Source organism: Arachis hypogaea, chromosome 4, assembly GCF_003086295.3.
Source record: "Arachis hypogaea cultivar Tifrunner chromosome 4, arahy.Tifrunner.gnm2.J5K5, whole genome shotgun sequence".
Lineage (NCBI taxonomy): Eukaryota > Viridiplantae > Streptophyta > Magnoliopsida > Fabales > Fabaceae > Arachis > Arachis hypogaea.
The window spans coordinates 116,858,676-116,881,642 of NC_092039.1; the positions used below are offsets into that span (position 1 = coordinate 116,858,676).

At 33.1% G+C, this 22,967-nt stretch overlaps 1 protein-coding gene, 1 long non-coding RNA gene and 1 pseudogene across 2 annotated transcripts; 2 read left to right on the forward strand and 1 right to left on the reverse strand.

The window, feature by feature from the left end:
- Positions 1-3,838: 3,838 nt before the first annotated feature.
- Positions 3,839-4,812, reverse strand: LOC140184355 (uncharacterized). Its single transcript, XR_011880811.1, has 2 exons — positions 4,441-4,812; positions 3,839-4,067 (listed from the first exon to the last, which is right to left on the reverse strand). It is a non-coding gene; the product is annotated as an uncharacterized lncRNA (long non-coding RNA).
- A 2,107-nt stretch (positions 4,813-6,919) lies between these two features.
- Positions 6,920-7,677, forward strand: LOC112795278 (aspartyl protease family protein 2-like). The gene is made up of 2 exons (XM_025837217.1): positions 6,920-7,318; positions 7,402-7,677. Exons 1-2 carry the CDS (start codon positions 6,920-6,922, stop codon positions 7,675-7,677), a joined length of 675 nt encoding a protein of 224 aa, XP_025693002.1.
- Positions 7,678-15,636: 7,959 nt separating this feature from the next.
- Positions 15,637-22,592, forward strand: LOC112797467 (SKP1-like protein 21; annotated as a pseudogene).
- Positions 22,593-22,967: the final 375 nt, after the last annotated feature.

Here is a 22,967-nt window from a genome sequence, read left to right on the forward strand (position 1 = left end):
AAAATTAATTTTTAATTAATTAATATTAATTATTTAGATTTTTTAATTAAATAAAAAACATTATTTTTAAAATCAATTTATTTTAATTTTAATTTCTAAAATGCATTTTTTTTAGAAAAATCTAAAATAACCTCTGACAATTATCTTAAAAGACAACGAGATCTTGATAAAAAAATTCAACTCAATGCCTGACAATTACCTCGAAAGGACAACGAGACTCCTGTGCCAAAAAAATATCAACGACCAGATTATATTTTTTTTCTTGGGGTCGTCGTTATCCTTTCGAGATAATTATTAGGACCGAATAGAATATTCACTTTTTTTTTTTCAAAAACATTTTATATGGAGTTCGTCCAGAGGAAGTGAACTCTATTATTTATGTTTACTATGAATTATTTTTTATACATTTATTTAGTTTGTCAATATTAGAGGGATGGTAACAATTTGGTACAGAAGTGGGGGACCTCATTACTACAGTTATAAAAAGATCAATGGATATGTTCAGAGGACCCCATGTGACTTTAGCAGTCTTTATTTTTTTGTTTTCTTTTCTTTTTTAAAGAAAGTTGATAAAACATTTCCTCTACAATGCAATGCAAGTTCTGTTTCAATACAAATAGGAACAGTAGATATTTATAATTGTTGTACATAGATTCGATTCCAACACACTTTGATTTGATGCAATTTGCAATGAAATTATGCAATGCGAATTTATTCCTTTTTAAGAGGAGACATAAATTTCATACTCATGCATCATCGCATGCTGTTTGGTGTTATAGCCTCGTGAACTCTGACGCAACAACTACTTCATATAAAATGTTTTTGAAAAAAAATGCATTTAGAAATTAAAATTAAAATAAAACTATACCGCTAACATATCTTATCAAGTCTCTAATTTGGTGACTAATCTTTGTATTGGACTATTATGACTACAAAGTCAGTTTCCACCTGACCTATGTATGAGGCTGATCTTGTGCTTTAGAACATCACAAAAAGACAGCTCTGAAACCCTAATAAGCTTTGACTATATACTACTACTATGCATGCCACCTCCATCTATCTCTATAAAACACTTTTATATTTCGTGGCTGCACCTAATACACATGCATCGTGTATACATAATTTCACTCAAGTAGTGCTACTGCTACGTAATGCATATACTGTATACTATTTTATATCTATGAATTACTGCATGAATTAAATAATTTCGTTAAGGTGTTGTACATATATACATACATAGCTAGTCTGATTTTCTTTGCTTCTCACATAACAATATAACAGCAGCTTTAATTTTTACCAACTCTCAAAGCCATATGTAATTAATTACTTAATATGAAACTTAATATGCTTCTATATAATTCTTACATTATATATAATCGATATGAAACTTAATATATTTATTTCATTTTACTTAGGGCAATTTACATAAATAAATAAAGTGGGAGAGTTATTTACGTAAATGTGCAAATCTGTTTGTTGTTACGATTTTGTGCAAAATGGATTTATATGTAAACCGTGGCAACTCACCACGGTTTCTAAACATGCATAAACCGTGGGAGGTCACCACGGATTAGGAGCAAATTTTTGTAGGAGGAAACCGTGGTAGGTCACCACGGTTTATGAAAGAAATTTGGCAAGCATAAACCGTGGGGAGTCACCACGGTTTATGAAGAAACTTGTTTGCACATAAAACCTTGTGGGTCACCACGGTTTATGTGTGGTAAATAATGGCCAGAAAACCTTGTTAATTTTATGTCCAAGAGACACAACTTATTTTTTATTTTTTTATTATTCTTGTTAAATTTTTTATAATTATATTTTTTATTATTATATTTTTCATCTCAAATTTTTTTAATGAAAAAAATGAGAATAAATTAGATTTTCATAATTTGTTCTAGTTTATCACCAAGCAGAATTACAAGAACACAAAATTTTGTGTCTCTATCCATCAGTGTCTTGTCCTGTCCTATTTTCAGTGTCTTATCCTATTTTGTTGTTGAAAACAAAGGTAGCCTAATAAATACACACTATATAGTACATTTTATAAAGAAAAAAAATCATCTATTTCTATTGAATATTTATAATAAAATTTTTTCGTTCTCTTTATGTATTATTGACTAATATATACTATAAAATTTTTACATGTATTATCAATTAATTTTTCATTATGTTTATCCCTATTTTTCATTTTACACTATATTTAAATATTTATTATACTATAAAAAATATTAATGAACATAATAAAATAATTACTTATTAATATTTTTTAGAGTACTCATTAATATTCTTAAAATATAATAAATATTTTTTATTTTAAATTTAACAAATACTAATGTATCAATATACACTTATATGTGAATTTATTAAATCTATATAAAAGATTTAATCAATAAGCATGTTAATGAATATTAATATACCAATATTAACAAGTAATTATTTTATTGTACTCATTAATATGTTATAGTGTAATAAATCTTTATTTTATAAATGAAAAAATAAAGATGAATATAACGAGAGAGGTCACCTTAAGCTTAAACGAACTTTTGAGTAGTTTTTATAAGTTCGCCTAAGATTTTGAAAACTTCATAAAAACTCAAAATAAAAAATAAAAACACAGATTCCAAAGATTAATGTTAGTGTAATTTATTTTTAAAAATATTTTTTTATTTTATAATAGAAAAAAATCCAACAATTTCATGGTGTTTATTATTAGAGTCTAATTTTTTTCTAATTTATTTTACATAACAAATTTTAAATATTTTAAATTTATTAAATTTCATCATCTTAAATTAAATATTAATTTTTTATTTTTTAGTAAATAGACATCAATTTTTTAAGCACTATAAAAATCATTTTCTTAGTATTATCTGATTTTTTTTATTATACTCTTTCTATTATAAAAATAATGATTTTTATAATAAACAGCTTTGTGTCTCTTGGACATAAAATTAACAAGGTTTTCTGGCCATTATTTACCACATATAAACCGTGGTGACCCACAAGGTTTTATGTGCAAACAAGTTTCTTCATAAACCGTGGGATATGCTTGCCAAATTTCCTTTATAAACCGTGGTGACCTACCACGGTTTCCTCCTACAAAAATTTGCTCCTAATCCGTGGTGACCTCCCACGGTTTATGAATGTTTAGAAACCGTGGTGGGTTGCCACGGTTTACATATAATTCCATTTTCCACAAAATCGTAACAACAAACAGATTTGCACATTTACGTAAATAACTCTCCCACTTTATTTATTTATGTAAATTGCCCTTTTACTTAATTGTAGTTAATGGTATTTTAATATTTTTTTATTTTTCTTTGTATACACTACTTAATAAGATAATAATTTTATGGAGCCTTCTTTAATGAAGAAAAAAAAAGAATATTTTGATTTTTCATGAACTAAATTTTTTTATAAATTATAACCATTGAAAATTTGAATTGATGGCTAGAATTTAAATTATTTATTAATTATATAATAATCATATTTTATATTTAAATATTTTAAAATAATTTTATTGTGAAATTATAATTTTTTTTTTTTTCTCTTTCAGCCATCTCATATTTTCATACTGAAACAACTATTATTACCGCCATAAAAAAAAATTTCTCCTCATCACTAAGGTTAGAAGTGAATCAAACCAGCTCAGGAGCCAACTCGAGTTCGACTCATTAATAGTTCGATAAGTTGAAATCGTGAGCTAGTGAGCCGAACTTGAGCTTAAATTTAAACTCATAAATTAAATGAGTCGAACTTGAACTTGAATAAACTCAGCTCATTAGCTCGTGAACTGACTCGAATATATGCCGCGTAATACATATTGATCTTTTCACTTTAGTAATTAAAAAAAATTAATCTTGATATATTGTCTATAAAAATAATTTATAGATGTATTTAATTACATAATACTATGTCAAAAAAATTAGTGAGGCAAGAACACACGATTACATAGTTGGCAATACTTCTCGAGATGCCTTGAGTTGTGATTCATTGTTCTCGTGACTTCCTTTAAGCCGGATTTGAGTCTTCAGTTCTGCTGTCTTGCTCTCCACGATCATTCGACCTTCCTGAAGAAATTTGAAAAGCAGCAATGAGATGAACAATGTTATGTTGTTTCAATACTTGAAATGATACAATTCCCATACACCAGATAATGAAGAATCAAATTAGTAGTTAACTATGTGTCTCAGCTAGTTAACAATTCTGTTTTTTTTTTTTTTTTCTGAAAGCAAGATGTTACTACGTTGTTACCCTATAATAAAACATCATTAATAGACATAGATCAGGTTTGATGTTTCAAGCGTGGAAAAAATATTTCCCAACTAATTCAAACAAAGCCATGTAACTTGCTATGAACTGTGGACATAAACCATCTCAAAATACAGGGAGAAGGCAATCTGGGAAAGGGAGAACAGGGGAAGTGATGATGCATGGACTTACCAAAGGCGACTGGGTGACGAAGAGGACCCAGCCCAGAAGAGGACGAACGACGAAGCAAGTGACGATCCTACGCCGGTCCACGATCCACGGCGACTCGCGAAGGCGAATACTTGAAACCAGAAGACGACGGGCGACGACGATCCGACGAGTGCTTCTGTCGCCGGAGAGGAGGAGCCCAGGAAAGGCCGCGAGACGTTGAAACACCGGCGATGAGCTCGATTGCGAGACAAGAGAGGAGAGAGAGAGAAATCTTGCGTCCGACGCACAGTGAGAAAGATTGATAGAGATCGAGCAGAGAGATAGAGAGAGAGGATAGCAAGAGCAGAGAAGAAAATTTCAGAAATCTTAAGAGGCGTGAACGATTTTAGTTTTTTGTTTTTATAATATGTTTAATCTTATATAACTACTAGTTACGGGTCACACACCTCAAGCCTATTAAGCATAAATTCTATGTGTACATGATAATGATTTAGATATAGTTATCTTAGTGTGAACATGTTAATTGATAATTATTAAATAATTTGATATGTTTAATTAAATTGTTATTTAATAATTTTAAATTATTAATTTTACTATAAATATATACAACTGCATATAAGTTTTTATTATATGTATATACAAAATTAAAAATTAAATCAGTCATCAATTATTTATATATAAATAAATATATTATTTAATTTATTTATTTTTAAATTTTATTTTATATTGTTAAATGTATTTTATACATAACTTATTTAGTAATTGATTTTTATATTAATATAACGTGAATATTATTATTATTATTATTATTATTATTATTATTATTATTATTATTATTATTATTATTATTATTGATAAATAGTTGTTTGTATGTTTTATTAAAATTTTTGTATAAACATAATAAATTTGGATTTGAAGTAATAATAGATCAATTTTGCCCAAGTAACATAATAATCAATTCAGTCATACTCATCATATGCTCTTTCACCACAGCTGAAATATTAAACCAATTGGGCTTGGATCACAATTTCTGACCCAAATATCATAACCATGTTTTCAGCCAGCATAATCACAACATCAAGGCTGAATATTCATATTACAATTGGACTTGCACCAGAATTCTTTTATTTTCAGTCCAAACATACCTGCATAGCAGAAATATTAATTTATTAACATATGTGAATTAATATTTTTGCTATTTATCAAAGTAATAATATTTAGTCATCACAAATATTAGCTTGGAGTTTTTCAAATTCATATCTCTCCCTTAATGACAAACATTATTAAAATTGAAATGGAAAGAAATTTAAAGATTTGAGTATGAGTACTCCCTTTGAAGATTGAATTTCTCCCCCTTTTTAAATGTCACATGGCTCCCCTTTGATGTATGCTATTTTACCAAGAAAAGCACAAACCTGTAACATTTTAATCAAGCTTCAAGTAACAATGTTATTTAGCATATTACATGATGCTAAATGCTTGATTTATGAGCAAATTTACATTGATAATAAAAAAAACTCATTTGATATCATAAACTTATTTTCTACTCAATCTTTCATAATCAATCAAAGATTTATTTTTGAAGGAAGACATGCTGTTCAAATTGGTTAAAAAAATATTTTCCAATAAATCAGAACAATCATAGTCATGGTAGGAAACATATTTTTCAAACATGATATAGTCTTTCCAAACACAGCAACTTTCATCCTTAAACATTAAAGGAACTGTCAAAAATAAATCCAACATCAATCAATTTATCAAGGTAAGCCAAAAGTATTACAAACACAATAAGCACATATTTTACCAAGATAAACCTCAAATAATGGCAGCAATCAGAATGCATTATCAAAAATATTTATATTAAAAAGCAATAATCAAATAAACATATATATTTATATATTAATTTATACATTTTTCAATTAAAAAATTAATCACTAAATTAATTAAATATGTCATAATAAAATAATCGATTAAATATATAATAAATGCATAATCAAACTTATTTATACTAATATAATAAACTTTTGTATGAAATGTCAAATACTTATTAATAGCATGATTGAATAAATTATTATATTTTATCCCCCTTCAATAAGTAGTGACTATATTGGCTAACAAATTATTGGCCATCTAACATAACTCTAAAAATAATCCATAAACATATTAGATGACTTCAGCTACCAAATTAGCTGGTTACCGCATTTTTTCAATAATTAGCTAAAGAATTGTTAAATCATAAATGTCACACCAGTTTCTGAATTTGTGTCCTAGTCCTTACCATTAATTAAAGCACTTGTAAAGTTGTAATTGATATGATACCATGATGTCGCTTGCCTATATATATGTGTAGTGTGGTTATTATATAAGTGTAGAACAATACCTAATTTATATATGGCATCGCCACTGTTAATGAAAATGATGATTGTAGCTTTCTTCCTCTTCCTCATGGTTTTATCATCAATGTCATCACCCCTTCCTCCACCACCACAGTCACTAAGTGATGGCTTGTCCCTCGAGCTCATCCCACCCCCATTCCCCAAAATCTCCATTTTATCATTCTAACCTTGTAAATTCCTTGGTGTCCCCGTATAAACAAGACGTGGTAATAAAGATTGGTATTGGTATCATCGACATCGAGGGTGATGTCGCTTACAAATCTTATCTGTTAGCATTGGACACTGGATCCGACTTAATATGGATTCAGTGTGAGAAATGCAAGATTCAAGATGAAAACCATAGGTGCTATCCTCAGAAAGAAGAACCGTTTCTGGATAGCAAGTCAAGAACCTACCAACCTCTGCCTTCAAGTCACCCCCTCTGCAAACACAGTCGCTCCGACGAAAAAGGCCACGGCATATACACAGTGAAGTACAAAACTGAATCCATCAACAGCACAGGCGTGCTTTCCAGGCGGTGAGAGGGATTGTCATCGGGTGCGGTTATAAGAACTATGATGACGGTAATGCTGGTGATGCTTATCAGATAACAGGGATTTTTGGCATGAGCCCTGGTCCCCTTTCTTTTCTAAGCCAAAATAAACCAAAGAAATTTTCATACTGCATGGTTCCGCGCCATGTGAAAAACCCTCCTCCAACCTACCTGAGGTTTGGCTCAGAAGTGAAGCCGTTTACAAGGTTCCAGACAGTGGATCTTCTTATGACTAAGGCAACTAAAAATCACTTTGTTCTGCAGCTGGAAGACCTTGGAGTAAACGGCAAGAGGCTTCGGATTGATCGGAGGAGGCTTGGAAATCAGTAGTTAATTGTTGACTCTGACTCCAATGATTCATGTATGCTGAACGGTGCCCATGAAAAACTTGTGAGTAAATTAGATAGCATTCTAATTACCGCAACTAGGGACTTTGAAAAGGATGTCGTAACCTTTAAAGACAAAATTTGTTATAAGAGAATGAGGAAGCCACAAGGATTTACTGCCAACATACCAAGCGTCAATTACTACTTCAAAGAAGGTGCTCATCTCGATTTATCTCCTCAAAATGTTTTTGAACAGAAACTAAAACGGGATACAGAATGTTTCTGTTTCAACATTTTCCCAGACCAGCAAGTGAATCTCTTGGGTGCCTACCAACAAGCTGACTTTAAGTTCATTTTTGATACCAAGAAAAAATAAGCTGCAGTTTGGTCCAGAAAATTGTGCTCAAAACAGTTAATTAAATCAAATAAGCTGACTTTATGTATATACTCCAGCTTTACCACTAATTAAAAAATAAATCCAATCTTTTATATATATATATATATATACACACGTGACAGCATTATTGCATTCACTACAAGAAAATAAACTTTCTGCCACGCTTTTAAAGCGTGCTGAAAAGTACAAAAAAGCGTGCCAATAGCTTTTCGCCACGTTTTTTTAGCTATCGGCACGCTCTTAAAAGGGTCACATCCACGAACGTGCCGGTTGCTCTATCGTCACGCTTTTGTGGATATATCGACACGCTTTTTTTGGCACGCTTTCATCTCTTGCCACGCTTAAAAAGCGTGGCCATAGGTATTAACCTATAGGTACGCTTGAGAAGCGTACCGAAAAGTGTGCATATCACCACGCTTTTAGAAGCATGCCCAATGGGGTGATTTTTACTACACTTCAAAAGCGTGCCGATAGAAAAGATATGGCTACGCTTTTTAAGCATGCCGATAGAAAAAGATATGGCTACGCTTTTTAAGCGTGCCTGTTGATGATTACGAGAAGATATGAATACGCTTAAAAAACGTACCAATAGCAAAAAATATTACTATAAGTTGGATCAAAATATTTATAGCTATACTTGTTTATGAATCTTCCTAACTAAACATTGCAAAATTGATATATAATTTTAAATCATAGTTTGAATGACTAATTTAAATAATGGAAAATTTTTTATATAATTTTAATTTAACCAATCTAACATACATAAACTTTTATCAGATTTGTCAACAAAAAAATAAAATTTATTATTTGAAAAATACAACATACACATTTCGAAGCTGCAGGAAAAGAAAAAGTCATAATTTATGATTTAAAGAACAAGAAAACAGTTCTTGTGTGAAGACCAAAGCAGCCTTGACTCATTTACACCTTTCACAAGTTCTGATATGAGTGACTCCACACCTTCCTCATCAATGACCCAAAACCACTGTTTCAGCTGCCTCCTTAGCTAAAGCTTGAACCTCCTAGAATATAAAATAAATAAAATCAGATTATGCATTGAATCAGTTGAAATATATCCACAATCAACAGAAACACTCAATTCTTGAAAAAGAGCATGTATGAAGGATATTCTTAATGCAAGCTTCCCTATAAGGATGTAAGAATCAGCTTTCTTTTAGTGCATAATAATACACAGAGCCTTCTTACTATGCTAATCAATAGAATTCTTAGAAACTATTAAGTAATTTTGACATACATGTTGGGAGATAAATAAATTTGTAGAATTAGTCAACCTCCCTGTAATTCCATTGGCTTGTGGCGCAGTTCCTATAAAAAGGAATTTTAGTAAAGACAACTACTTAATAAGTGCAGTTTCTTGGAATTAAATTATATTCTAAGAACAATTACTAATCAATTCTCAAAGAAATATCTGCAAAATATGCTTGAAATTGCAGCTCCTAGCCATACCCTCATCGGAAGATGCACTGGACATCGACAAAGCATTTGCTTGAAATGAACTTTCAATCTGCAGGATTTCTTTTTCAATCTGCAGCATTTGCTAACGGATCGCACAAATCTAAAAAAAAAAATTGCACAGCATGTCTTAATGGGATGAAAAGATTGGATTGATGTGAATTGGATGAAGGATATAAGTCATGAACAGAGCAAAAAATGCACATGTAGTCATCATTCAACTATTCTCCAAATCTATAAAACCAAGTAAACTAATTCCATGATTAATGTGATAGTCATCATTCAACTAGTTGGATTTCATTCATCAGTCCCTGCTTAATTAACTAATAATTAAGAACATTTAGAAATTCCTAAGTCAATATGCATTTGAAAAACCATTCCCAATCATATCTAAAGCACTTAAGCACTTTCAATGCAAAGGTAATCGACTCATTGATTCATTGATTCAGGGGATCTTCAAACTTAATTGGAAATAGGATAAGTACTCTATTGAAACCAAAGAACAAATGAAGAATCAATTACAAACACCGTGATTATCCACAAAAGAATAAAAGTGAAAAGAGGGAAAACCAGAAAAGGGGGTAAGGAATAATCACCTTTCAAAGGTGGCCTTGGAGAACCAGAATGCAGAATTGTTTGAAGGGAGACAATCATTTGAGAATCCACCTTTAGAGATCTCATCTTTCACAAAATGCAATCATCGAAATCAAATGTAAGAAAGAAGTAGTTTATCAAACAAAATGGTGTAGCTGCATATGCGAAAAAAGTAATTTAAAATTGCTAGATATGATTACAATATCGAAATTTTTTTCTAACCTCAGACAAACAGCCCAGAAGCTGGAACTGACTGTCTTGATGGGAGATAGAAATGGTACTTCAGAAACAATTAATCACCAGAGACAAAATTTCGATTTTCACACCACCCCAACCAATTGCTTTTAGGCTGACGGGCCTCCTTCATTATTCGTACCCCACTCTTCTTCAGCCTCATTACCATTAACGAGTATTGCACCATCTGTGGAATTGGCATCCACTACAACTGCCTCTTCCTGGCTTCCTTCCTCTCCATTATGCTCCTCATGTGCCTCTCTATACTGCTCTTCTCCATTCTATTCAGTCAAAAGAAACAAAATAAACAAAATAAATAAAGCAAAAATCTAAAACCACCACTAGGAATCTACTCAGGTATTCAATTGGCAGTACAAGGCATATATATGAGAAACTTTTGTAAGCTTTTGTGAGGCGTTAGCCCTATATATTAATTTACCTCATGGTTAGAGTCTCCATTCTCAAGAGGCTCCTCGCCTTCTTCAATCTACATGCTTCTAAAAGGTTCAACAACGCTTATATATGTGATTTATCTGCATGGCTGATGTACTGCTCCGCAGGATGGTAAACATTCCTTTAAAAAAAAAATAATAGCAAGTATTTGTTCACAGCCTAATCAGACCAACTACAAAGCTTCCAGAGACATGCAAATATATATACACAAACACACAAACACACATTCTCTATACTAACCTTGTTTCTGCAGCCTTAGATTCAACAGCAAGTGCAACTTGCCAGTCTTCAAATAAATTTGGATATTCCTCAGGCTCAGCCAATGATTCAGCAGCTTTTGGATAAACCTGCATAAAATATCAAATACATAAGAGAAATATACAATTGCTCAATCCAGAACTCACAAACCACAAGGAAATTGAATAAGGCCAGAAGTTCCTTCCCATGGGATCATAAACTTCCATCATGAGTAAATACTATATTACTATATATCTGAGTCATTGATCCATAGAATTAAGAGCTATATAGTTATATATACTACAAACAAGCCAATGACAATTGTTTCTCAATCAGATAAGAATTACTAAGATAAAATTTAATCACAAAACAGTAGTGTGAGCACATATTGAGACAATTACAATTTGGTATTAATAGTCTCTAACGAACAATTCAATTACTACGCATGAATCAAGAACAAACAGAGAAAGACACACCAAAAAAAAAATAGAAAAAACCAGTTCCAATCAATAGTAAGAAAAAGCCACCAACAAAAAGAAGAACACAGACACAGACACTTACCAAAGACGAACACAGACACAGCCTCACAAAACAGAAACTATGCAATCATGTAGGCACATTATAAAGCTTCCATAGCATAAAAAAATCACATTTTGAATAAGGCACATGAATGAAAGCTGAGTTTGTTCACTGACCCAGGTACAAGAGACACCTAATTCCATAGTGGAACCTTTAATTAATTTGGACCCTGCTGTGTGCACATATGCTTCCACTATCACGCATATTTCTATATATACTAACAAATATTACACCAAACTAAATATATAAAATCTACCTGCAAGACATCTTGTTGTGGAGAAGACAACACAGTAGAAAGAAGCTCAATGCTGTTTCTAGCAACATCAAAAGCTTCCTTAGTTTGTTCAGGAGTAAAACTCTGCACAGGAATATTATCATGCTGAGTCTGGCGTGGAAGATCAAGTTCAACCTCAGACATCGAACGTGGAGGAGTGAAAATAGGCGCCAAGCTCTCGTTGTGACGGCCAGGGAACCGAATACCCCTTGATTTCAGACTCTGAACCACAAAATGGAAACAAGCAATCAACAATAACACTAACAATAACCCACACTAGCAAATTCAACAGCTAGAGCTAGTAACTAACGCAATCAATTTAGCCTAGGATTTTGAGTTTCTAGTTTCTAGGCATGATATGATTATCAGAAATTGTCCCTTGACTTCAACTTAACAATGAAGCAGATATGCATGAAATAGGAAAAAAAAAAGGTAGTAGTACCTTGTAAGTTTCTTCATAAACAGGGAGATAGTGAAGCTCGATGGTGGATTCGCCTCAAGCCTCAATCATGATCAAAGCCTTGTTGCGGTTATTAAAATGGTTTGAGGATCGTCAATTAACCTAACCATATCATCAAGAACCCTCTCAGCAGCGACTTCAGAGAAAGCCTTCTCGCAATTCTTCACGATGGTTTCAAGCAAGACGAGGGGCAAGGAATCGAACCTTTCAAGCAGCGACTTCAGAGAAACCCTAAAGTGTTACTTGATATATCATCATCCCTCTTCAATCGCTCACTCATGTCTCAACTTATATTGACGACTATACATCCTCTGTTTGTGTCTTGTTTCATCGTTGAATTTTCACTAGACGCAGCCTTTTTTTTTTCTTTCAAATATAAGAAAAATTGAATTTCAACTATGCTATTTGAAATAACAGTGCATAGTGTTTTTCATAAACCAAAAATTGTTCTTCGTGTAAAATGATACTTTTCCAATTCCTAGCAACGCATGAATTAAATCTAGCCATTATTCATTAGTGTAGTGTTATTTCTACATTTAAAGAATAGAACAAAAACCACCTTAAAATTATTTTTTATTATTTGAAGAACATACGGAAGAAGTTTTACATCTATCACTGCTCCAATGTTGGATGAACTAATAATGCACTTGCTCTACATCGAACTCTATTAATTTCCAATAGATAACAGAGTCTCAAAGTAGTGATGAACAGATCTAGGCACTCTATCTAATTTACAAAGAACCCTCAAACCATAATTTTTTAGGCTATAAGACATTATTTTACCATCTTGGAACAACACAAGCATGGAATCCTCCTCCTCTTCTTCTTGGCGAAGAACAAAAAACACACAAAATGGATTACTTGAAAGATTCCAGCGCAAGGCCGATTCCCCATCATGTATGCGATTAAGATTGACACGGTATCTGGCAACCCATGAAGAGTAATCTTCCTCTAATTCCCAAATATCAAACTCCAAACTATCAGATAGAATCAAGTGCAGCCTCCCTTTACATTTTCCTAAATACTTAACACCCAAGAGCTCTGAATTTGAGTCAACACATGCAGGGACTGCAGGCAATTTATCAAAGCAAAGCCGATTGACGTCGAAATAAACGGAATTGTCATCATCTAAACGAAACCAATGAACAGCACCATTGCAATAAACTCCCTCTGGGACACGTAAATCATTAGGAAGATTGCAAACAACACTACTCCAACAAGACGTCTCTGAGGAATACAAACGAATCCCAATTCGGGGTTTGAGTTGATTGAGACGACTATAATAATGTCCAAACGGAGCTTCCATTTCACCAAATAAAATAACTTTGTAAGAAAGAGGTTGTTTTAGAGGTTCGAAAACAAGATAAGCCTTCAAGTCTAAAGGGTCAAATATGTAGATATCATCATCGTATGGGGAATCTACATCGCCAAGGGGGTAATCTAGATAAACGCAGTGGTCATTGCTGATGGCTGGGTTGCATATGCGAAAGTGGGATTCTAGTCGTATCACAAAAGACTCAAAAGTTGTTAAACCAGAATGGGGTGTGGGTGTAACATTACATAGTAACAGACCATTACAAGAGTGTATAATAGTAGAAGACATGAGTTTGCGTCGATCAAGATCAAGGTGGAAGAAGATTTTGTTGGCGTTGTTATTATTGGTGTGGAAGGGAACAATAGAAGCTCTTTTGGCCTTCGTGCTCCGAAATTCTGAACCAACAGAGCAGTGGGTGGAGGTTTGTTATTGTACTTGGAATATAAACGACAAGTGTGTGAATAACGGAATTTGGGGTTGGAGATGATTGACAACCATTTCTTGCACACGCATTTGCATTGAATCGCTTGTTTCACTGGCAATCGGAGAAGGATCTCCGTTAAGAGATCCATGTCTCGTATCACAGTGTCCCATGGACTCTCCATTGTTACCAAACCAACAGAGAAGTTGCGTGGTGTTGTAGGCTACGGTTTCTCTGCTTCATATCTTATGACTTATATAAATCTTGTTTGAGTAAGTTTTTAAGAAAAGATCTTGTTTTGAGTTATTTTTTTTTAAAAGATCTTATGAAAAAATAAAAGTAATTTTATGTTTAGATATCTCATACAAAAAGATTTTTTTATCTATCAATTATATTTGAGTATAATAATATAAAAATACTTTTTTTGTAGGCTACGGTTTCTCTGCTTCATATCTTATGACTTATATAAATCTTGTTTGAGTAAGTTTTTAAGAAAAGATCTTGTTTTGAGTTATTTTTTTTTAAAAGATCTTATGAAAAAATAAAAGTAATTTTATGTTTAGATATCTTATACAAAAAGATTTTTTTATCTATCAATTATATTTGAGTATAATAATATAAAAATACTTTTTTATATACAAGATATAATTGTTAATACTAGGCAGAAGAAAGTGATTGCAAAAGATATAATTGTTAATAACTGTCAACACAATAAATATGAGCAATCAACATATAGCTTTCAAGCTTGATAAGAAGTCACCTCATCGCAGCAGGAACATCTTGGGAGCGATGTTGTACTTGCAGGGTTGCGACGATGGTGGGGGAGGAAGGCTGCGGCGGTGATTTGTGAACCACGAGAAGATGAGGGCTGCGAAGGTGATTTGCGAACCGTACGGGGAGAAGAGCTACGGCGGTGGTGGCGGCGCCGCAATCGCACGAGATCGGCGATGCTGTACTGGCGGAGCTGCGAATCGCGACGAGGATGGTGTCGTGGTGGTCCGCAGTGCTTCGAATCGCAACAAGAAGGGATCTGTGATAGTGGACGACACTGCGAATCGCGAGGGAGGAGCTGCGATGGTTGGAAGTAATGCAAAACGCGAGGGACCACGATGGGGGAGGGGATTGATGCGGGATCTTTTTTTTTCAAATCCTTGTAATTCAAATCGTTACTTTACCCTAATTATTTAGATATTTTTTAAAAAAATAAAAAATATTAATTATGGTTGTTTAAAAAATTGGCTGATTTGAGTTGGCTGCTTATACTTTTTCTTTTTTTTATTTATACATATGTTCTATTTTTATTTAGAATAAATCACAATGAGTCCAATTAGTTTATTAATATACACATAAATTGCTTTGAATATGAGCAACTTGATATTTTAAAATTTCTTATAAATCACATCAAAGACAAGCAATTTAAAAGTTGAATCAGAATCAATCTAAGTCAATTATATTTTTTTTTATGTATAACGGGCCCAAGGCCCAGGACAACACAAGATCACAGCGTAACGCTCCTGGAGAATTTCATTCCACTTCTATCAGCAAGCACTTGATGTGCGACCATGACAGGGGGAAACTTGAAGCAATAGACTCCAACTTCTTGTTCTTGTCCTGCCTTAGCAAGAGCATTTGTGCAGAAATTTGCCTCCCGATAAATATGACGGACAATAACGCTCTCCAAGCCAACTAGGAGCTCTTTAATAGCTCGAATTAGAGTAGATTGCGAGTGCTTCTCCACTGATGTCTTTTGAATTAGCTCCACAGCACATCTAGAGTCAGACTCAACCACAAGTTTAGAGATTCTCATCTCCGTTGCTAATTTAATGCCGACATAAAAGCCCCAGATCTCTGCCGACATAAGTCAATTATATTTAAGGTGCGCACTATAATACAGATCTAAGTTTGGCACGCAGCGCTGGGGCAGGAAATTGATGGCTTGGCTAGTTAACTAGGCATAACTGCATAAGCAACGAAAAATCATTATTTTTGAACCCTTGGCTGTTTTTTTTTTCTTAACGCAAGGGAAGGAATACAAAGAAGGGGTTTGAAGTTTGAACCTGCAAACAGTGGAACAGGATTTTTCTTTTCTTTTTAATAGTGTAACCTAAAATTTAAAGAAAAATATTTGTTAATTATTCCAATTTTCAAGAAAAAAAACTAAAAAGTAGAAATAGATAAAACACTAACATTTGAACCAAAAAAGTATGTTAAATAAGGTTTGGTTTTGCGTATGATATCTTGTGTGATTATATATAATTTTGAATTTTTTTTCTATCAAGATTTTTGTTTTTTTTTAAGTATTATACTTTTGTTTTAAAAAAATTACTTTATTTTAAGCAAGTAACATATTTTTAAAAAAGTCATATTCAAAAAGATTTTATCAAAGAGAAAAATATGTTGTATTATTTTAATTTATTATTTAAAAAAATATGTTTAATATTATTTTAAAAATAAACATATTTAAAAAATAGAAAAAATGAATTTTATTGATATTTTTAATAAAAATAAGCTTTTAAAAATATTTTTGAGTTTTGCGGATATATCCGATATCCGATCGGATCCAAGTTTAAAAACTGCGGATATTGGATCGATCCGTTCCGATGATTTGAGTGCGGATCGAATCGAAATTTTGGTCATATCTGATCCGACCCGCGTTCATCGCCAACGGGGTAATCTAGATAAACGCAGTGGTCATTGCTGATGGCTGGGGTAATCTAGATAAACGAGGATGGTGCTATTGTGTTTGTTGTGTTGGAACTGATGATGTTAAACAAATTTGATGCTAATCAAAATCATGTAGCTGAAAATTTAGCTCCTTTTAAACTCTGCCAGTACTGTTTTGTGAAGTTGGCGGATGGTGAAGCTTTTTAGTATCATGGGAATTCAGAATTCTTGTGTGTAATTAGCTAACAAGTAGCTTTTAAATTGTTCTCTTTCTGTTTTTATTTTCTTTTTATATATGGAATCAGGAAATTTGTAAAAACCACTGTCTTTTTCTGTCTTTTCTATTTTTTATGTGTTAACTTAATGTGATATTTGGATAATACCAAGTTCAAATGGAAGCATGCTTAGTAAGATGTGAGCAGCAATAATGTAACTATAAATGTTTTTGCCATTTTGAAAAAAAAAAAGTAAGTTAAATGTGTTGATAGTTTTCTGTTGTTTGAAGTATTTTTTTTTTTAAGTTTTATTGTTTGGAAATGTTACTTAAGAAATTTCGGGTGGAAATAGGCATCAATCAATTCTTGTACTTAGTTTTGTAATAGTAGGATAGGGCATGTCTTAGTTGCTGCTTTATTTATTTGCATACTCTTCATTTATGTATTGTTATTCATTACACATTTTGACTTCTTATCCTATTTATGCAGGGTCTCTCTGAATTTAGGAGGTGCTGCTGAATTATTCACCATTCTACACTTTGGCAAGGTTTATGTCTGTTATCCTTGCTTGTTGAAATATTGTGATATAGGGAATTGTGTATCACTGCCAATGCTTTCATGGACCATATGCATTTGATGCTGCTGCTAGAGAAGCTTAATCCTGATCCCAAACCTCGTTTGATTAGTGGATGTATTATCTGGTTGTCTGGAATTGAAATTTGAATTTGAATTTCCACCTCTGCATATATTGGTCGAACCGTGATTCCGTGAATAAACTTCAAATATCAGTAGTTTCCGCTTTGGACACTAGTTTAAAATGTCAGAAATTGACATGGCAGTTAGTAAACCCGAGGTGCGTATCTGCTTGTATGATATAAGTAATTTCTAGTTTAAGATCCTCTCCTGGTTCTGTGATTATGGTTTTATTTTTTTTTCTCTTACAATTTTTTATCCTGAGATATTGAGAGGTTTTAAAATCCAGTGTTTAACTTCTTGCTTCAGATTATGCAGCCGTATATCTGGGCTTCAGACACCAGATGGTGCAATACAACAAGTGGAACAGGAAATTGCAATGTTTTGCCCTTTTATTTGTCAAGAAGTAATACAAAAAGGCACGGGATCTTCAAAGAACTGTGCAATATGTCTTCCTCAACGAGTCACCCCTACTATTTTGAGCTTAATACTTGATTATTGCCGATTTCATCAAGTACCAGGTCGCTCAAACAAGGTTCTTTATGTTTCTTCACTTTTTTTATGTTGTTATAAACTTATAATCAAATATAAGATGCACTTTAAATGGAAAGGTTTTATTTGACGGATGGCTTAGTTTTTGTATAGGAGTGGAAGTCTTATGATGAGAAATTCATGCGGATGGACACGAAGCAGTTATGTGAGTTGACATCTGCTGCAGACAGCCTTCAGTTGAAACCATTGGTTGATCTTACCAGCCGTACACTTGCTCGAATAATTGAAGGAAAATCCCCTGAGGAAATACGCGGCATATTTAATTTGCCAGATGATCTTACAGAGGTATCTGGTGCTTGCAATAACCATGTTTCAATTCTTTTTTCGATGTCAGTTTTGCTGATTTTAGACATTCTATTTGATCCAGGAAGAGAAATTGGAGCCCTTGAAAAACACAACTGCTGATCCGAGGATCAGGCTTTTGAACCGCTTGTATGCTAAGAAAAGGAAAGAGCTGAAGGAGCGTGAGAGGCTAAAGGTATAAATATTGTTTCTTATTTTTTTCATCACATTACAGTGCAAGCACACTGTCCAATTTGTAAAGTATTATTTAATTACTTGTACCTTTTTTAATGTCCTGATTCTTGAATTGTAAAATGTTGATTGGTCGGGCACATGTTTCAGAATGTTGAAGTTGAAGAAGAGAATATGGATGATCGTTCAGTCGATGACCTTTTGTCTTTTATTAATGGAAATGATGCAGGTAACTGAGCATTTTTCGATCCCCTTTACATGAGTTTTACTTAATGCTTTTTGTTGTTGTTAGACCGATGAAATGGTACAACTTCGTCCTAGTTGAGCAATTTCCATTTGATGTAATTTGTTGACCACATGAAACTACCTCTTCTACGCCTGTAAGATGAGCTTACAAGTTGATTCATGTCCATCTTGACAACGTTGAAACTCGAAATTAGTAGTACTCAGTTCTTTCGTTAATATTTGTCTGCATCAAGTATAGACAGTGTAGGTGGTCCAATGATCTTGTTGAAATGAAGAGAAGAAATATACCAAAAGGTAGGACTGTGAGGACAAAGAGATCTTTTTTTTGGTTGTTAAAGTAAAGCCTTTAATATGTCAGCCACTCACCATATTTAGAGGGAAAGTCCTCTATAAGGGCCACTTGCTTTACTTTAAAGAGAATTGAAATGTCTAATCTTATTCCACAAAACTCGCTTGTCTAAAAATTTATCAGTGAAGGTTTGAAATTACGCTCCAACTAACTAAACAATATCTGTTTCTCGTCTAAATTTCCTAGTTATACAATCATTTCATTCAGTGGGATTTATATTTAAGCTTTTGTGTTTGACAATGTCCGGAAACTCTTGAGTCTTGAGTAGTGGTCTTCTGTAGGCTGTAGCCTTTTATTTTATTTTCCTGTTTCATCTGCTTGGGGATGCAGATGCCTAACTGTTAGTAAGAAATTTTGTTACAGATCCAAAGGAGATGAAAAATTCTAAGAATAAAAAGAAAAACCGAAGAAGAAAAGAGCAACAGACGAGCTCTTCTTTGAAGGAAGCTTCTGAACTGAACAATACGGTAGTCATAATATCTAATATCAAATTTGGCTTAAGTTAAATTTGAAAAAACAAGTTCAGTTATTTACTATATATGTTCCAAGTGTTTATTGCTTTTTACTTCTAATAGGAGATAAATGGTCATAATATCAGACCTCAAACTGATGGAGCTAATGGAGTTTCCGAGGCCTCACAGTCTAATACAGAAGACAGCACTTTTGTTCCTAGAGAGTTTGATTATGGAGATATAGATGAGGAGATCGATCCTGCATTACAGGAAAAACTTGACAGGTGGGGCTAGACTATATTCTAAGTGCAGTGTTTACACTTCATGCTAAAATTTGAAGTTGTATTTTTCTTTTTGTGGATGACAATCATTATCTTTAGCATAGTTGCAGTGGCAGATCACTTGCACTATTATCTTTATTCTATCATATGGAGAGGACATAGCATCAGAATGATTGATGAGCTCTTTCTTTCAACAAATTGTATTTCTTGAATCATGTATTGCTGGTTGCATGTGAAATGACGTGCTCACATTCGTGTATATATGAGAGAGAGGGCAATGTGACAATATCCAAATTGATTTCATTGTGTTTGGGATTGGCAAGTGACAAATGTTTATTTTATATTGTTCCTATGTTGGAGAATTTTTAGTAATCTTTGTATCCCTAGCAATCTAGCAATAGGTTTTTCTTGATCTTGTATGTTTAAAATGTTTCAATAAATAATGCAACTTGTTTTAATCTGTGTGTGCATGCCTGCTATTGAAGAACATAATGGAACAAAAAAGAAATATGAAAGGGTGGGAAAGTGACAACAAAAAACAATAAGAAATCTCTAAGTTTCAGAGTGAAAATGATGATTGATTACTTATGATTGTGAACTTGTGTTATGATTATGTCAATAATTAACTTCAGAAACAAGATGTAACTCCATAACTAACTACCTAACAAGTCTATTTAATGCTTTCTATTTTTGCTCCCTGAACTGATTAAAACTGTGTCAGATTAACATAAACCTAATTAAGCTGACTCAACTCATCTTACACACACTAAAAAAGTTCTAATCTAACAATATTACTTTTTGTATTCTGGTACTTTGCAAAATTTGTCTAGGTACATTATGGTAAAATTATTGGTTTTTTGGCCAAAATTTGTTTTTCATTGAGTATTTAATAATATTATTATGATCATTGAATTTACCCATTTGATATTTTAGTTTCCATAGAAGGGGAGCCTCGGAGCAACGATTGAGTTGTCTCCGTGTGACCTCAAGATCACGGGTTCAAGCCGTGGAATCAGCCACTGATGTAATTATTAGGTTAGGCTGCCTAGATTACGCCCTTTGGATGCAGCCCATTCCTAGATCCTATGTTATCGCGGGATACTTGTTCATCTGGCTGTCCTATACTTTAGTTTTCATAATTGACCAAGCTTATTTCACACACACAGAGTTTAACAAAGTAGCAATTATCATGAAATTCTTGTTAAACTCCTTCTGTTTTGTCCTTCCCTGCCACTTTGGATAAAAGAAGGCATGGGTTTGATATGAAGAAATGTCTGCATGATGTTCATATTGATGTACTCTTGTGATTTGATATGCCAAAATCTTATTTGCTCAATACCCTTTGATGCAGGGAAGTGGAAGATTTCGCCCGCATATTAAATTTTGACTGGCCAGAGAGGATGCAGGAACTGTTGTCTTTGGGGCAAGAAAGAAAAGCAATGCCTTTTACATCCAATGGAAACAGTTTTTTAAGACGAAATGCTTGTATGTTTATCGCTGAGTTTGTTTTAGTGACGTTGTTTACCCTTTATATGCTTGTTAGTAGAACTATTAAAATCATTTTTAAAAAACAAATAAATAAAATGTTTTCTCCTTTTTATGTCCTTTTAAAATCATTCTAGTTTGCTTTTGCTCCTACATTTTGGTCAGCTAGAGCCAAGGTTGTCAAATATCCGCTATATCGGCGCAATAGCGCTATTGCGTGGCGGAAATTTAACAAAACATAATGGGCCGCAATCCGCTATTGATGACCTTGCCTAGAGCCGATTTTCGCTTTCTTTAGCTGCTATAACTTGTTTTCTCTTGCTTAATATTTAATATATGTTAAGCTTGTTGCATGTGCTATATATGAGAAGCTGAGTGAAAATTGCATCTTTCCATGTGTATCATCTTTTAGAACCATGATGTGGGGCATTATTGCCAGAGAGATTTCTTTCCTTACCCTTTTGAATTGGCATGATGAATTTGGTAACTGACTTGTTTATTGTTTCCCTGAATAACTCTCTAGTTTATTCAGTGTGTAGTGAATACACCACTTTCCCATGATTATTGCTTTCTGTTTTCTGATATAACATGCTATAAAAATAATAGTAGTTAATGTCATTTCATCCACTTATGTCTTTTGATTCACTACACTCATTAAAAATCTATCTATGCAGAGGACTTGACCTCATGATACTGTCACACAAACAAGAAGGAATCAGTGGAAAATGGATCCTTACAAGCCCCCACACAAATGGCCTGTGGCTTGAACAATTTTGAGAGGTGCTGACAAGCCTTAGGAAAGTGCTGCATGTCAGTTATTTATTTGTTTTTCTAATTCACTGTTGAATTTTATTCATTATTGGTCCTTGGCCCCAGGCACAATTTGATGCTGGAGGCTGCCTCTTGTGCCAATAGAAAATAAATAGTAGGATGGGCTTGTATGTAATAATGTTGTATCTTTGTGCATTGATTGCTTGAGTTTTGAAAGAAGTTTCTTACTCTGATCCATTTCTGTGTTGACAAATTGTTAAAAATTGGGTTGTGATCATATATTCATTTTTGTACTCCTAATGTGACTCTCAGACTCTGTAGTTGTTGGAGTAATTTTTTTTCTTCACATAAGTAATGATTTAAAACTCATTCCATATAAGATGAGATTGAAGAGAAGAGTGCAATTCATGGGTCTGGATTTGATACCGATCCGGTGATCCCAACTTATGGTGATACCCTTTCTATCCATTCTGATTCTCTTTCCTCAGATAATATTTCTGATTTTGTGAGGCTTGTATTGATCATTTGGAAGATGGTTTTTCCTTTTGCTACCCATTTGGTTCATGATTGCATGTGATATTCGGTTATATTGATGATTTTCTCCTTTTTCCTCTAAATAATCAATATTTACAACTTGAGTAAGACTACTTCATTAAAGGGTGACTTGGGATCTTG

Excerpts from the sequence above, each read along its gene's own strand:
- LOC112795278 (XM_025837217.1), top strand. The coding sequence starts at position 6,920 with ATGGCTTGTCCCTCGAGCTCATCCCACCCCCATTCCCCAAAATCTCCA. Across the intron at positions 7,319-7,401 it reads AATCCATCAACAGCACAGGC|ATAACAGGGATTTTTGGCAT; the intron begins GTGCTTTCCAGG and ends GATGCTTATCAG.